At 42.3% G+C, this 17,643-nt stretch overlaps 1 protein-coding gene across 5 annotated transcripts in view; it reads right to left on the bottom strand.

Moving 5' to 3' along the window:
* LOC115111629 (huntingtin-interacting protein 1-related protein-like) overlaps positions 1-17,041 on the bottom strand; it is a 32,615-nt gene extending 15,574 nt beyond the window's left edge. For 2 of the 5 annotated variants that reach the window (XM_029637889.2, XM_029637890.2), the window contains exons 1-8: positions 16,678-17,041; positions 4,783-4,846; positions 3,452-3,594; positions 3,022-3,078; positions 1,736-1,816; positions 1,493-1,569; positions 1,158-1,219; positions 308-448 (exon numbers count right to left, since the gene is read on the bottom strand). In XM_029637889.2, the coding sequence (XP_029493749.2) occupies positions 308-448; positions 1,158-1,219; positions 1,493-1,569; positions 1,736-1,816; positions 3,022-3,078; positions 3,452-3,594; positions 4,783-4,846; positions 16,678-16,770 (718 nt within the window). In that variant the 5' untranslated portion in view covers positions 16,771-17,041. Of the gene's footprint in view, positions 1-307; positions 449-1,157; positions 1,220-1,492; positions 1,570-1,735; positions 1,817-3,021; positions 3,079-3,451; positions 3,595-3,981; positions 4,847-8,519; positions 8,641-16,677 lie in introns of those variants that run through there. The other 3 variants (XM_029637892.2, XM_029637891.2, XM_029637893.2) reach the window with 3 other exon arrangements.
* Positions 17,042-17,643: the final 602 nt, after the last annotated feature.

Below are 17,643 nucleotides of genomic sequence, written 5' to 3'. Positions count from 1 at the left end.
GACTTTGAAACAAGTTTTGTTATCAAGTCAGCAAATCATAGTTTTTACTGCAGTGTCTATTAAATTGTCCAAATGCACAGCCACTTTCCCACTATATTGCTATAGAAATTTTAAAAATGCCTTACTATAGCACATATTCCCAAACATTGTATACATTTATGAAAGCATGAAAATTACCATATGTAAACAAATGTATTAAAAAGCTGTATTCTTCCTGGGGGTGTATATGAATAGATTTGAATAAGATGTCATGTTGCTAAAATGCTGTCAGTTCCACTTTAAAAGACACATAAGTGGTCAAACGTACAGGCATGCAGTTTGAAAAGCAGCTTGACGGTGAAGTGGTAGAGGTGACTGCAGTCCTGGATGACCTGGATGAGGGGGGACAGGCGACACTGGCCTGACGTTGTCGTAGAGATGGCAATGGACGTGTTGAGCTGCCGGATCACTGCAGATCACAGAAACACACCAATGTAGGAAAAACACATGGCCTCAATTGGCAGGATTTGGAATCAATGGCTTGCCTGGGTGAAACACCTTTCTCTGTCACTGGTTCAGAAATACAACACTGAGATAATAGCTCACATATTCATGAATCACCCACTGAGTGGGTGGAAAATAGTTCCCAGCAGATCTAGGGTGGGTAGAAGGAAGAAGGCAGTTAGGAGCTCCCATGTTTCCTGAGTACCAGATGTCCAAGTTAGTAAGTCAGGCAGGGTTGTTTACAATTGCAGAGTTTGTTTATGGTTGTTCAGGATGACAGGCTGTCACAACATCCTGCAGGGCATGATGCCATTACAGCCAATCAGAAGAAACATAATTAATGTCCTCTAATTGAAAACATTTAGAACTTATTAATATGGTTTTGGTGAAATTACATCAGAGGGCCCTAGTCATATTAAACAAGTGGTTTAGAAATGTTTAATTTACACAAGGTAAACATCCCTTGATAACTTAATCATTTTGGGCAATTAAGTCACTCCCTCAACAGCAGCACAAGTGTGCTCACAAGTTTTTATTTAGCTGGCTGCTATCCTGTCCCTATTCCATTTCCGAAACAAACAGTCGATGGAAACCAGCCACTGCCCTGTAGCTCTGGTTACCCATCCTTTGAGAGGTGGAGGTAGGTAAGTAGGGGAGAAGCGAGGGATTCTCACCTGTCTCGGCTAGCCTCAACTCTGCATCCAGGTAATCAAACACTTTCACAGTGAGCTGGAACCTACAGGAGGGAAGTCAATATTGCCCTTAGTAACAGGGAAAGAGCAGCAGGCTCGCTCCTCAGTCCCCACAGTACTCCAACTAAATGGTATGATAGTTTCCTTTGAATCAGAGAGCATGACATTTGTATCTTATATCAATAATTGACTTCCCTTGAGTTATGCCAATTAAATGTATACGGATTTGTATGATATTCTGATAACTCAACAGGAGAGGGAGTGCACAGCCAAGAGTGCCAGGGATGTGTGGAGAGGGAGGAGTAGAGAACACTCACACATTATTGACGTCGGTTCCTGCAACACGCTCTAGAACCTCATCTGTCACCTCTAGGTTGGGTCGGATTTCAGAATGCTGCATGGAAGACAAAAGGATGGCAAAAGTGATTCAACATTAAAACTATGTAAATCACATTAATTCAAATTACATACATTGTTTGTTCAACTAGGTGGCATTATGTGAAAGCACTTGTCCCATGGTAAAACATGCCATCCCCCAAAACTGTAGAGGGTGTGCTTACCTTCATGTGAAACTCCATCTTTGTGCAAAGGAGCTTACAGTACAGAGCCACCAGCTGTCCATGTCTGTCATGAAGGTTGCCCTGGAAACAATAAGAGCAAGCATTAAGCTTTCCTGCAACAAATATTTAGCTTTGCTTTATTTGAAGATGGCAAAAAGAAGCCTTTCCTCTCGTCACACTCCTCTCTTCAAGACATGCTCCGGTACTTTGGCGACTAGTAAGTATTTATTAAACCTCCCACTCTGGGCTGGATGTGTCAATGTGTAGTTCCATACATGCATAATCTATGAACAGAATTAATGTCTTAATTACTGCCTCAAATAGCCATGAAATCCCTAGTTTGAAAGCAACTTTTCTGGAAGCTGTGCTACGCCATTTTCCCTACATTTTCCCCCACATGGGCCAGCCCCTCACCATTTGAGTGACAGCTAGCAAGAATCACACACAGCCGAGCAAGAGAGCAATGACTTAGTACGCAAATGTCGGGGACTTCTTTTGGCTAGTGAGCTCTACTTTTTTTTTTTTTTTTACCCCTTTTTCTCCCCAATTTCGTGGTATCCAATTGTTGTAGTAGCTACTATCTTGTCTCATCGCTACAACTCCCGTACGGGCTCGGGAGAGACAAAGGTTGAAAGTCATGCGTCCTCCGATACACAACCCAACCAAGCCGCACTGCTTCTTAACACAGTGCGCATCCAACCCGGAAGCCAGCCGCACCAATGCGCCGGAGGAAACACCGTGCACCCAGCCACCTTGGCTAGCGCACACTGCGCCCAGCCTGCCACAGGAGTCGCTGGTGCGCGATGAGACAAGGACACCCCTACCGACCAAGCCCTCCCTAACCCGGGCGACGCTAGGCCAATTGTGCGTCGCCCCACGGACCTCCCGGTCGCGGCCGGTTACGACAGAGCCTGGGCGCAAACCCAGGGACTCTGATGGCACAGCTGGCGCTGCAGTACAGCGCCCTTAACCACTGCGCCACCCGGGAGGCCCGTGAGCGCTACTTTCAGAACTACTGGCTAAAAAGTTTACCAAAGTACCAGATACATCTAACTGCAGCCAACAGAGATCAACTCTGGCTGCACAAGAAGCACAATTACTGTATGAGGGGGAAAATAAGATGATTGAAAAGAGGTTTTCAAAACATCTGCATTTTTACCTAAATGAAATAATTAAAGCAAGGGATGTTTTTCTCATTTTAAGTAATTTGACATTCAATTTATTCACCCAAAATGTCAACCTATTCAAGCACCCCTTGACAAAAACACAGCACAATCCCCACTCACCCATAGTTGCCCCATCTCAACTATGTTACCGTGATGTCTCATGCAGTCCTGAAGGCTCTGGAGGGCAAAAGGGGGAGTGATAATGTCAATTCAATAATAGTACTGCAACTTAAATTCTCAATTTAGCAATTATACAATTTCAGGATTAAGCCATTATTACTGGACTAATTAAGGCCATTGAGGTCAGCATAAAAAAATAAAAAAACAGAATGCTTAATTAATACACCGTCTATGAGTTTGAGAGCTCTGCTCAAAGCAATACGGCATTGTTTATTTTATGTAGGCTACCAATTAGGCAGGACTTTTAGGCAGGAATTTTTCCACCCAGCACATGTAGGTTCCTTTTCTCTCTACATGATTTATATGCATTTGATTATGTGGAAATAAAAACCCTAATACAGAGTGTATAGAGTGGAGAGCAAGTTTTTACATTATGGTGGCCATCCCGCAGCACTTTGTGAAGCACGTGGCAGAACTTCCAGCTAACGATGGCGTTGCTGGACAAGGGGATGCCCAAGGCGTAGGACCAGAAGGTAAAGGCCCCCTTCTCCCTGTAGGTCCCCAGAATGATCCCTGTAGGGCCCATCAAGGAAGAGTCAACCAGCAAAATACAATGCCAAAATAATACCTTTACTTGGTCCCTCACATATTCTTTTACTTTCTCTCCCTCATGTGCGATGGAGACAGTAATAAAATCACAACATTTCAGCCTCTATTTTACTACATTACCAATAACAAAACACAGTTTAAGAGATGAATGTATACTGAACACTAAATCATCCCAGGAGCATAAAATACATTGTAAATTAGCAAGTAATTATTCCACTGTATCGTGTGCACGTGACCAATAAACTGTGTTTTAATTTGATAATAAGCATTGTTGCCATAGAATACATTTAACAGTAAAATATCCTGGGTGAATGCTAGGTTGAAGATAACAAAGGTGAAGATAAGTTATACCATGGCATTGATGAATACTCGTTTCGGATTGGCTTGAAGGGCATACTAGCGCGTGCATTACTTCCCTAGAACGCATGGTATATCAGCACGGTAGAATTCAATGGCTATATACTCGGGACTATGCGTTCTCTGGAAAACAATTCAATTCCATGGGAGGTAAGTTCCACTCCACTAGCGCGCCGTGGAACACACCTTCAACATTGTTTATTATTTTCCATAGAACGCATAGCCCCTCAATTATTCCTTACGTAATAATTCCATGCAGAAGCGTTAGAAAATAAACAAATTCACTGAACCAGCGCGAAAATGACAGAGTGAACGGTAGTAGTACAGAAAGTTTGCATTTGTAGTGACTTTCAGATAACTACTCAACAAAATTCATGGCTCAACTGTTTGTCATTCTATTCATTTAAACTTTTTTCAAATTATCTACAGCCACTTTATTACTTGATTTTCCAGCCGCTGGTTACATTTGCAATGCTAATCCTGCAGAATCAGCAACAGCGCTGGTCCAATGAATGTGTTTATTTCCAAACGGTCCGCATGGAATTATTTGAGTCTTAACCTTCATTATTTTTTATCCTTGAGGTGATGTATAGCCTACATGATGGCAAATGTCAGCTCTAAAAACCAATTACCTTTACAGAACACAAACAGAGTTGGGGTTCAACAGATTAACTCCCCAGTGGTTAAAAACAGCCCAGTTATTCGGCACAGTGGGTTATCAGGCATACAAAGTTTGGAGCACATAATAGCAAAAAAGGTTTACTGTTCCCAGTTTGGGGTTATATTGAAGGATACGGCGTGCATGTTTCTCTTTCACAGGCGCCTCGTTGGAGTTGATGGCTTTGCTGATGCTGCTGAGCTGGAAGAGAGAGAAGAGAAAGGACGGGTTGAGGCCATCAGTTACCATGGCTACTGAACTACCACTTAGCGACAAAGCATATTTTGAAGGGATACTTTAGGATTTTGGCAATGAGGCCATTTATCTACTTCCCCAGAGTCAGGTGAACTCATGGATACCATTTATATGCTTGTGTCCAGTATGAAGGAAGGAAGTTAGAGGTAGTTTTGCGAGTCCAATGCTAACTAGCTTTAGCACAATGACTGAAAGTTTATAGCCATCTGCTAGCATGCTAGTAGATACCCATAGACTTTGCACTAATGCTTATTACAGAGGATTTTCGTAATAAAAGTGAATAATCTCTCAATCATCTGGTTGTTTTAGGCTACCGTAAGTAATGGGGACTGAAAAAGCAACTAGTATATCTGTTCTATATACTTGGGTGTGTCCCCCCCAAAAATGTGACCAACTTTTTATTTAGTTTTGTAATTATATTTTCCGTCCTGGCCCCTCAGGCTTCTTGGCCAACAGGTAGAACTAGTCTGAGTGAATGGAGAGAGGAAGTGAGAGAAGCAGATTGCTCAGACCGAGCTCTGACTCTTTCCTCAAAGCGTATGCGTTTCAGTGGCGGTCGGTGCCGTTTAAGCTGAGGGAGGAATTTTGTTTTTTTAAATGAGCATGGCCTTATTTCTATTACAGCATATTGGATGACTGTCATTCAAATTCCCTTCACCCAGTTTAATATCAATAGGTTTAGGATACTACAACCTAGCCTATGAATTCAACATAGGTGCACACAGGTTGAGAGAAAGATGAGGTGAGAGACAGTGACACATTCCATACCACCTTGCACACTCTTGCCTGCATCTAGCTGACCTAGGGTGTAATCATTAGTCCAACAGTTGCAAACAGTTTTTATTGGACAAATTCCGGTGTGTTTATCCCAGTTTCCTTCTGTTTAAGAAATGTTTTTCAACAGAATCGGCAGAATGAATACACCCATGATCACACGCAAACAGTTCACTTTCATAGCCACATACAAAACACCTTGTTGTATTCCTTCTCGCATCTACGTGCTCTCCTCCCATCTCCCTTTTCACGAGCAGGCCCAGTGACAATAAATTAGTAAAACCAAAAGCTTACCTTGACTTGGAAGAGTTCCAGTGTTGGATAGTCATAGCCAGCTAGCTAACATAGCATCCTCTGTTCGAGTAGGCGAAAGGAGCTAGCTAAGTGAACCAAAAACAAAAATTAAGAGAAATCTCTCCCTCTGTCTAAAACTGTCATCTTTCTCTTTGAGTCAACTACTCAGCACATTTTATGCACTGCAGTGCTAGCTAGCTGTAGCTCATGCTTTCAGTACTAAATTCATTCTCTGATCCTTTGATTGGGTGGACAACATGTCAGGTCATGCTGAATGAGCTCTGAACTTCTGGAGGACATCCTCCAAGCTGTCATAATTACTGTGTAAGTCTATGGAAGGGGGAGAGAACCATGAGCCTCCTAGGTTTTGTATTGAAGTCAAGCTAGCGGTCTTCCGGCTCCACCATGGCACTACCCTACAGAGTGCTGTTGAGGCTACTGTCGACCTTCAGTAAAACTGTGTTTTAATCAATGATTTGGCAACGAATATATTTTGTCTAGTTATCTAGGAAGGACAACTTCTTAATTTTTTATTAAATTCACTGAGGATGGTCCTCCCCTTCCTCCTCTGAGGAGCCTCCACTGGTGTGTTTGTACAGTACATGGGGTTGCCCAGTCATTGATAAAGGCTTAGTTAGTAACACCAGAAGATAATGGGAATACGCTGAATCCCAAACATGACAAGCATATTGTGACCTCTGATACAAATACCAGTCTTTTCAGCCCGTCACCCTTAGTCTGGCTTGTCCCAACATAAGATCTGTAATGCATCTTCAACAGTTATGAACATGCAGAGAACACGCTATTTTCTGACTGACCCATATGGACCCACTGAAGACAAGCTCTATTGATTTCAATTAATAAATGAGGGAAATATAGGTAACACATAATTCTGTAGCACATGTCCAAATTCTGACTCCAGACTTGAGTGAATAGAGGATCAACAGTACCAAACAATGGACTGACAAAGCATTCCTCACACAACACAGAAGCATTGGCCAATAGAAACTCATTCTGAGGTCACCACCCACTCTCCCTGTGGCCCTGAATGAATGAATGAATACACATCGGGTGAAAAAGGACAAGACGTTCAGAGCTCTGGATCCCCTGTTCACTCACAGCCTGCGGTTCTATTTAATTTCAATTCATTACATAACTAATTGACTAATCCAGCTTGGAGTAACATGTATGAGCTGTTAAGATTCATTTATGCAGATTCTCTGCTACTGTCATGGCCTTCAATAACCCACCAGTCCCAAACCACCACAGAAAAGAGACAATGGTATGTTACACCGAGCAGCAGAAAATGTAAGTCTGTACTCACATATGCATACATTCTGCCCCACTGAGTCACTCAATCGCAAAAGAATCCCACAAACAGGCTCACACAGACTTAACACATTTCCTTTACCCACTTGCTGTATACACAGTCACACAGTTCATTCCCTCACTCTAGAATGCACACATCTTATCATACACATAGGAGAGGAGGAATACAATCTCCACACCCAAAATTCGAGGCAGGCCTGGCGAAATTTGCCAGCAATCCCAGAAATGCATAAAGACCTAATTTAGTTAGTGAAACGCCACAGACCACAACCCACCAACCTCCTCCAAAACATAGTCACTAATCAAAGCACAGAAGGGCGACTGTGCACCTAAGGGGAGAGTTGGATGGAGAGAGAGAGAGAAGTCTTGGTTCATGTGGACCCCTCCTTGTAAAGCTACTGCTAGCTAGCCCCCTGGCTTATAGGGGTCCAGAGCAAGTGGTGGTCTGGAGGGGTGCATAACAATGAGGGGGTTGTGGGAGGAGGAAGGCCCGTCAGCTGGGGTAGAAGATTGGGTTGATGATGGCCACGCTCTAGGACAGAGGCCTTGACAGATAGCCATGGAGCAGCATGAGTGCAGGGAGGCTCCCTAATACATTCAGACTGACCGTCACTCAGAGAGGAGAGGGAGAAGTAGAGGGGGAGGGAGGGAAGTAGGAGGGACAGAGAGAGTGTGAGTGAAAAAGATAGGGAGTGTGAAGGCGAAAGGACACGAGAGGGAAGGGGGAGGAAGGGAGATCCTTGTTACACTAACCTTATCAGAAACTGCATACAGTGCATAATGCAGTGAAGTGTGAGCAATGCAATTTACAGAACTGCTTGAAATCTAGAATTGGAGGTTGGTAATGTCACAAACCAACAAAAGACCTACCCCATCCCCCACTGACACTCCCTCAACTCATTCATACAAAGAAACAAACATCATTAAAACGTTCAACAGCAATGCCATAAGGTCATAAAAGTTTACATTAATCTGGTTGGAAACAGGAGAAGCTGGTCAACTGTGATTTAAGTAGGCCAGGGACAGTCTGACACCATAACATTGAACCTGGTCCCAAACATAGCTAAATCCCCCAATAGAGGGAGAAGTAATGAGAAGGGAATGAGGGGGAGATGATCCCAGCCTAATCCCTGAAGACAGTCGGAAGATTCACCACCAGATAAACTCGCCACACACACACACTCCGCTTCACCCCTCCCATCCCCGATCACTCCCTTCTTACCTTTTCATCTTCTCCCTTCTTGCCTTTAAGCAGCAGTGTGTCTATGTGCTTAGACATCCCTGCCAGGAGGACTATAGCTAGTGGAGACAGCAGAAACACCTCTAGTCTACTCCACACTGGGCAGTCAGGTGCCCTGCAATGACTCTAGGTATTGCATTTCTTATCAGCTTAATTCAACAGACTGCTGCTGCAGCTCTGGCTGTCAAGGTCAGACACAGACCCAAGCACTGCACGGCTGCTACTACTAATACTGTTAAATAAACTAGTGTAAACACACTGCTAATGAGGCTGAACAGACTGTCTGGTTATGTGAGCATTAACTAGTCTAGCACTAATTCACTGGCAGTGTTGAGAAGAGTGGAGTAGCGGTCTAATGCACTGCATCTCAGTGCTAGAGGCGTCACTACAGACACCCTGATTCGAATCCAGGCTGTATCACAACCGGCCGTGATTTGGAATCCCATATGGCGGTGCACAACTGGCCCAGCGTCATTGTAAATAAGAATGTTCTTAACTGAATTGCCTAGTTAAATAAAAGGTAAAAATAAATAAAACATTTAATTTCAACAAGCCAGCATCAATTATCATTATCCCAACATCAAATACTAGCTGTTTTCATGGAACAGCCTTTCATGGCCATTATGTAAATTTCCCTGTTGTATTACATTTCTCCTTGACTCCTGCTTTATTGTATTTTGTCTCCCAGACAGCACAATTGCTGGCTCAGTCTCTTACAGCGATGATACAGACAGAAACCTGAGCCCCAACTAGACTAGCCTTTGATGAAACTATTCTGTCCTCACCCCTGCTGCTGCTTCTCCTAAGCGAGACATCCTACACACACATATATATATATATATATATATATATATATATATATATATATATATAGTGCATTCAGAAAGTATTCAGACCCCTTGACTTTTTCCAAATTTTATTATGTTACAGCCTTATTTTAAAATATATTAAATTGTCCCCCCCATTATCTACACACAATACCCCATAATCACAAAGCAAAAACAAGTTTAGAAATGTCTGCAAATGTATTAAAAATAAAAAGCTGAAATATCACATTTACATAAGTATTCAAACCCTTTACTCAGTACTTTGTTGAAGCACCTTTGGCAGCATTTACAGCCTCAAGTCTTCTTGGGTATGACACTACAAGCTTGGCACACCTGTATTTGGGGGGTTTCTCCCATTCCCTCTGCAGATCCTCTCAAGCTCTGTCAGGTTGGATGGGGAGAGTTGCTGCACAACTATTTTCAGGTCTCGCCAGAGATGTTTGATCTGGGCCACTCATGGACATTCAGATACTTGTCCCGAAGCCACTCCTGCGTTGTCTTGGCTGTGTGCTTAGTGTTGTTGTCTTTTTGGAAGGTGTACGTTCTCCCCAGTCTGAGGTCCTGAGCAGGTTTTCATCAAGGATCTCTATACTTTCTCCATTCATCTTTCCCTCGATCCTGACTAGTTTCCCAGTCCTTGCCGCTGAAAAACAACCCCAAGCATGATGCTGCCACCACCATGCTTCACCGTAGGGATGGTGCCAGGTTTCCTCCAGACGTGACGCTTGGCATTCAGGCCAGAGTTCAATCTTGGTTTCATTAAACCGGAGAACCTGGTTTCTCTTGGTCTGAGTCTTTCAGTGCCTTTTGGCAAACTCCAAGCAGGCTGTCATGTGCCTTTTACTGAAGAGTGGCTTCTGTCTGGCCACTCTACCATAAAGGCCTGATTGGTGGAGAGCTGCAGAGATGGTTGTCCTTCTGGAAGGTTCTCCCATCTCCACAGAGGAACTCTGGAGCTCTGTCACCTCCTTGACCAAGGCCCTTCTCCCCTGATTGCTCAGTTTGGAGGGGCGGCCAGCTCTGGAAGAGTCATGGTGGTTCAAAACCTCTTCCATTTAAGAAGGATGGAGGCCACTGTGTTCTTGTGCCTTCAAAGCTGCAAACATTTTTTGGTAACCTTCCCCTGATCCGTGACTCGGAACAAACCTGTCAAGGAGCTCTGAAATGCACTGTCAATTGTAGGATGTTATATAGACAGGTGTGCCTTTCCAAATCATGTCCAATCATTTGAATTTACCACAGGTGGACTCTTTTCAAGTTGTCGAAACATCAAGGACAATCAATGGAAACAGGATGCACCTGAGCTCAATTGAGTCTTATTGCAAATTGTCTGAATACTTAAAGTACCAGTCAAAAGTTGACACACCTATTTATTCAAGGGTTTCTTTATTTTTACTATTTTCTACATTGTAGAATAATAATAGCGAAGATGTCAAAACACATGGAATCATGTAGTAACTGAAAGTGTTATACAAATATATTTGATATTTTTCAAAATAGCCACCCTTTGCCTTGATACAGCTTTGCACACTTGGTATTCTCTCAACCAGCTTCACCTGGAATGCTTTTCCAACAGGCTTGAAATAGTTCCCACATATACTGAGCACTTGTTGGCTGCTTTTCCTTCACTCTGGTCCAAATCATTCCAAATCATCTCAATTGGGTTGAGGTTGGGTGATTGTGGAGACCAGGTCATCTGATGCAGCATTCAATCACTCTCCTTCTTGGTCAAATAGCCCTTATACAGCCTGGAGGTGTGTTTGGTCATTGTCCTGTTGAAAAACAAATGAAAGTCCCACTATGCACAAACCAGGTGGGATGGCATATCGCTGCAGAATGTTGTGGTAGCCATGCTGGTTTAGTGTGCCTGGAATTCTAAATAAATCACGACAGTGTCACCAGCAAAGCACCCCCACGCTTCACGGTGGGAACCACACGTGGCGATCATACATTCACTTACTCTGCGTCTCACAAAGACACGGCGGTTGGAAACAAAAATCTCAAATTTGGACTCAGCAAACCAAAAGGACAGATTTCCAACGGTCTAATGTTCATTGCTTGTGTTGGCCCAACCAAGTCTCTTCTTCTTATTGAAGTCCATGAAGTCCTGATTCACACAGTCTCCTCTGAACAGTTGATGTTGATGTGTCTGTTATTGAACTCTGAAGCATTTCTTTGGGCTGCAATCAGAGGTGCAGTTAACTCTAATGAACGTATCCTCTGCAGCAGAGGTAACTGTCTTCCTTTCCTGTGGCCGTTCTCATGAGGAGTACTTGATGGTTTTTGCGACTGCACTTGAACAAATGTTCAAAGTTCTTGACATTTCTCGCATTAAAGTAACAGACTGTTGTTTCTATTTGATCATTTGAGCTGTTCTTGCCATAATATGGACTATTTTCTGTATACCACCCCTACCTTGTCACAACACAACTGACTGGCTCAAACACATGAAGGAAAGAAATTCCACAAATTAACTTTTTTTAAAGGCACACTTTTTAATTGCAATGCATTCCAGGTGACTATCTCATGAAGCTGGTTGAGAGAATGCCAAGAGTGTGCAAATCTGTCACGAAGGCAAAGAGTGGCTACTTTGAAGAATCTCAAACAAATAAATATATATATAGTTTTGTTTAACATTTTTTTGGTTACTACATGATTCCATGTGTTATTTTATAGTTGTGATGTCTTCACTATTATTCTACAATGTAGAAAATAGTAAAAATAAAGGAAAACCCTGGAATGAGTAGGTGTCCAAACTTTTGACTGGTACTGTATGCAAATATGGTATCTGTTTATTTTTAATACATTTGCCAAAATTGATAAAAACCTGTTTTTTTGCTTTGTCATTATGGGGTATTGTGTAGATAAAAAAAATATGTAATACATTTTAGAATAAGGCTGTAACGTAACAACTGTGGAGAAAGTCAAGGGGTCTGAATACTTTCCGAATGCACTGTAGGAGATGCAACAAGGACTTGCCATTGCTTCAAACCATCCTACAATGGTTGGAAATAAAGGGGAGTGTTCTGTGCTGGAGAGACACACTTCCTCTTCTGGACAACAAGCCTGTGAGATTCTGATAGAACCCAAACATTCCAAGCGACCCGCCTTGCCCACACCCACTCAAGGGAGGCAGAAGTTTACTACTGCTGTGTCACCTTAAAAATGGTACTACAGTCATTCCAGTCTCCTCCTCCACCTCTCAAAAATGTTCACATTAGCCCTGTGTGTCAACACCATGACTATGCTACCAGATGTTTGTGCTTTCACTCCCCTAAGTGTCTAACTTTATGCTGTGCCACACAAAATGGAGGATGTCAGCTGTAAATAATAGTAACAAAGCTTACCAAACCACCCCCAACATAGCTCCCCCTGGCTTCTTCATTTTCCTGTAGATGCTTGGTTTCCATGGACAACCCAGAGAATTGTACACTGGCAAAAAGGATGCGTTGCACTTAAAAGCAACAGGTCAAAACTGAGGTAAGTTAGTCATCTAGGTAAGTACTTAAACAGCAAGAAACTGGTTACAGTAAATGGAAAGAGGGGGCTTGTGTATGTGAGATGTCCAGAGTCAGACTGTTTTATAAACACTTGTTTTGACCATCAGACACAAGGCAAACGACAACAGTGACCCAACTGTGGAGTGTGAATATTATGATTTCCCATTGTAGCCAATTCAGTTGCAGTAATTCCATTCCTGATTTTTTGTAATTTCGTTACCAATTTGGAACTCCGATGTGAATTGTCCGCATGCAAATTGTGATATTCCAAACGACGAGCTATTGTGATGAAATATAGCGATGCATAAAGTCAGCAGCTGTCTGCCTCTCCATCTAGCCAACTACCGCTGTATCTATATTGCGTTTAGACTTGAAATTTAAATAACACTTTTTTTGGTTGAAACATAATTTGTTTTTCCTCATCTTTCATTGCAGGTGTTGAAAACCAGTACTTTCTGATGGATGTCATTTTCATGGACAGATGCAACGACTCAGTTTCCCAAGCTATACTAGCCTCCCTCCACAGCAACCATCTGAACCTGAATGATGCCTGGGCAGTGGTCACAGATAATGCCTCCTACTGCCTGAAGGCATACAAGGAGGTTCTGAAAGGAGTGACGCCCAACAGTGTCCATATAACCGGTCTCTGTCATGTCGTCAATCTGGTAGGTAAGACCTGGCAGCACAACAAATACTTCTCTGAAGCTGCATCACTTGTGACATGGATGAGATCTGTCTCCTTCAAGAAGCCTGCCAGAAAGAAAAGATGGGTGAGCTTCCTCATTATGAAGGAGTTTGTGCAGGCCAAGGCTCCTCCTGAAGCAGTGAGCTCCAGATGGAATAGCTGTTTTGAGGCAGGGAAGTAACATGCAGCGCATGTTCATCTGTAAAGAGAGTTTGTTGGCAGAAACATCATCCCAGGCAGTCACAAACATCCTCAGCCAGCTGGAAACAGAGGAGAAGGTGCAGGCCCTCACTGTCAAGCTAACCTTTATCTCGGAGGGCTGCTCCAAACTGATGACAACTCTGCCAATCCTGGAAGGAACCCACCACAGCAGTGCCTGCATACAAATGTCAAAGGATTTGGGCTCGTACCTAGTGAATGGAACTGCAAAAACATGTGGGTATGGTGCCAAGACCGCTCCATGATGCATGCTACACATCCAGCCAGAGAGGTCTACAGGCAGGCTCCAGCCATGGAAAAGCAGATTGAAGCCTGCACACAACTGAAACCCATGGCAAGCCCATCAACAGAGCTCAGTGAAGAATGGATTGCCTATCAGCACTGTGTGTCCAGTGAGCCCTCACCTGCTCTGGAGCTTGCTGATTACTGGAGGGGCCTGAGTGTGAGATTCCCAAGAGTTGCAGAAGTGGCAGTGCCCTACATCTACTTCCCAGTCAGCTCAGTCGACTGTGAGGAGTTTCAGCAAATACAAGACTCTACTCACAGACAAGCGAGAGGCACTCACCGAGCTCAACACAAACAGGATGACAATCATGTAATTCAATTGAGATGTCTGTGATAGATGGAAAACTTACAATGGACAGACATAGCCGCTCATAAGGTAGTTCCATAGGTTTTGACTATTGCTGCATTATTGCCTAGATTCTTGCATAAATCTTTTTTTAAATGTATTTATAATGAAACACTTATGTGAAGCACTTTATTTAACAAAAAACAATATATGCTAAGTTTAGTTTTTTTAAGTATAACTCTAGGTTTTGCCTATTGCATTGTTGCCTAGATTCTTGCATTACTTTTTTCATTTATAATGAGACACTTAGTAGAAGTCTGTATTGAAGCACTTGCTTAGATTTTTTTTTTAAATAGTGCAATGTTGTGTTGCATCATTACAATTGTACGGTTATATCTTATTAAATTGTCAACGTTTTATTCATTCACATTATTAGACACACGCTTTCTGATGATAAAATTAGCGTAAATCGTATAACACAGAAATAATTTAAATGGAAAAACAGAATTTGGACAGGAAATCTGAGGGATTTCATAGGGCCCTACTGACTAATGGCTAGACTAAAGCCAGTCACTGTTTGGATGTAACATGTCAGGATCTCATGTCTATGGCAGCGCTGAACAGAGACGTGCCAAGGGCATGTGACTGCGCCTCTTACATGATCTGATATGCTAATCTTAAATATCCAGTCAACAATGCAGTCAAAGGGACCACACAATCTCCCTCTCCTTCCATCTAGCAGGCCAAAGGAATGCATTTTCTCTTCCTCATTGATTCAGTTTAGTATCATCACTGCCTAACTTTGTCTGGCTGACCTTGTGTGACTTTTGGTTCTAGTGTTGTCATGAAACCAGTATCGCGATACTATGATACCAGATTTTCCTTGGCAGAAAATAAAACAAAGCAGACTGAACTCTATGGTCCTTTAAAACCTACTTTTGTAAATTAGCTTGCAAAATAAACAAATGTGACTCTGGGTCACAACATAAGGCTGTTTTTTCCAACATTAGAACTGTTTTCCTCAAACTTTGTCCGCTTCATGTTGTTTCTTTTGCTTCCTTACTTCCTAGTATTCTGATACTGGTAGTGTGACAACACTAATAGGTCCTGTATTTGTGCAGCAAATCAATCCAATATATTCAAATGAGGTACTGTAACAAAGGCACAAGGAGAAGGCAGAGATTCCTCTTGCCTCATGCCAGGGTCACACAGACTGTTGCCGTTTTGAATTTGCTGGACGTCCAGTCATTCTAGATGGAGCAGTCCAGCAGGTTACTACTGTCCAGTCATTTCAACTTCGGTGATGCATTTGCCATGCGGCGAACCATCCACAGGAAACTGTTTCTAAAGTTACTTTGTACTACTATTTCAATATACTCTATAAAGGATAGCGCTGGGTCTGCTGCCACAGTCTCAATTAACAGGTTTAGGAAAAAGAGCAAGGGGAAAGTCAGGACAAGGTAGCCAAACAAGAATGATTAGCTGAACATGATAGGCCTTGTATTGAGAGCCAGGACTTCCCTGAGAGGCAGACAATGTGTTGCCAATCAGATCCCTGATAGTAAGTAAATGACACTGAAGGTGAAAATGAAAGCAAAAAGCAAATAAAAATTCTAAGATACTTCAACAACAAAAAAGGTCTACTACTGATGTCATTAACACGACCTAGAGTGTAATTTACTAATAAATGATTTGGAAATAGATGATTAGGCTATTCATTTTGGATGATGGAAATGATGATACAGTTAAAATGTCTGGACAGTGAGACGTATATATATTTTTTGCGATAGCGGCATGGCTGATCAATGTAAAGGAATTAGGCCTACATCTCAACCTCAATTATTCATCACAAGCAACCACTACCAGATGCTTGAATGGCATACAGAACGTTCAATTATGCTGGGAATAATGTTTCGCCACGCGGGGTGCCACAGGCCTGCCAAACTAGCAACTCATGTGATGGACCAGGTGCAGATTTTGCATCAAAACGTTCTCGAGCATCATATTACAGTTATACAGTTCACAAGCGCTGTTTTTGGAAACACGCTACCTTGCCGGTGCGCAAATAAAATTAGCATTGGAGAAATTAAAGACCTCACGTGCTATTTCAAACACTGGTTTGTCGAAAAGCCGCAAAACAAACAGCTGAGCTGGGCAAATGCATCCACCATCACAAGGTTAGTCAATTTTTATTTATTTATTTTTTATTTCACCTTTATTTAACCAGGTAGGCAAGTTGAGAACAAGTTCTCATTTACAATTGCGACCTGGCCAAGATAAAGTAAAGCAGTTCGACACATACAACGACACAGAGTTACACATGGAGTAAAATATTTACCTGCTTCTTGTCAAAATGATCCCTTTCCGCACCTAAATTGGTTTCGGTCATTTTGGTTTTCACCCTTGAAGGCACCCGTCGTATGGAATTCATCCTCGCGTCTTGGAAGCCGGTTAAACTCTTAAAGGATATTCGACATATGGAGTGTTTGTAACAAATTCCCACTAGAGGAAAATGTTCGGTTATAAAACCAGTGAAACTATTTATCTCCTTCAAGTTTTTGGTAGAAGCAATGCACAAACAACCGGTTCCAGGCGTTAGACGTCTACGAGTGACATTTGAAGGCAGCGAACTTAACCAGATGAGGAAAAAGCTAAATGAATGTAACGTTTCTTTTTACGTGGGAATCGTCGTCTACGGAGGATACCACAGTAGTTCGCACATAGAATCACGGGGGGAGCCCATGTTACAGAGACCGTTTACGTCACTCATGAAGTAGGCTATTAAAATGGCACGGGTTTATTTTTCATCACCTCACAACTGAAATGTTATTATAAGACTACAGAGCTGTTGTGATGATATAGCTGGCGTTTTATCAGCAGCCCAATGGAAGCCCTTTCCCGCCACCCCCCCAAAACAAATCTGACTACGCGTTATGAAATAGTAAATCAGAATTATGAGATAGTAAGTCATAATTATCAGATAGTAAGTTATAATTATGAGATAGTAAGACATTATTATGAGATCGTAGGTCATTATTATGAGATAGTAAGTCATTATTATGAGATACGTTTAGGCGAGCTGTATCACATGAATCCAATGTGCACTTTGCATCAGGCCCTCCAACTTTCAAGGGTAACCTTATGTATATATTATCGTCAATCACACGTGTGAGTGTGCATGTGTGTATTAATGGATTGGAGAGTTTTGTTGATGTGTGTTGGTGCCTGTTGGATGACATCAGATTTAATAAATTCATGAAATCCATTAATGGGGCAATCTGGGATTTGTACATCCATTTTTGGA

This window comes from Oncorhynchus nerka, linkage group LG27 (genome assembly GCF_034236695.1).
Source record: "Oncorhynchus nerka isolate Pitt River linkage group LG27, Oner_Uvic_2.0, whole genome shotgun sequence".
NCBI classification, from domain to species: domain Eukaryota; kingdom Metazoa; phylum Chordata; class Actinopteri; order Salmoniformes; family Salmonidae; genus Oncorhynchus; species Oncorhynchus nerka.
The sequence above is the reverse complement of the archived record's forward strand: the minus strand, read 5'-3'. Positions and strand labels throughout refer to the sequence as shown.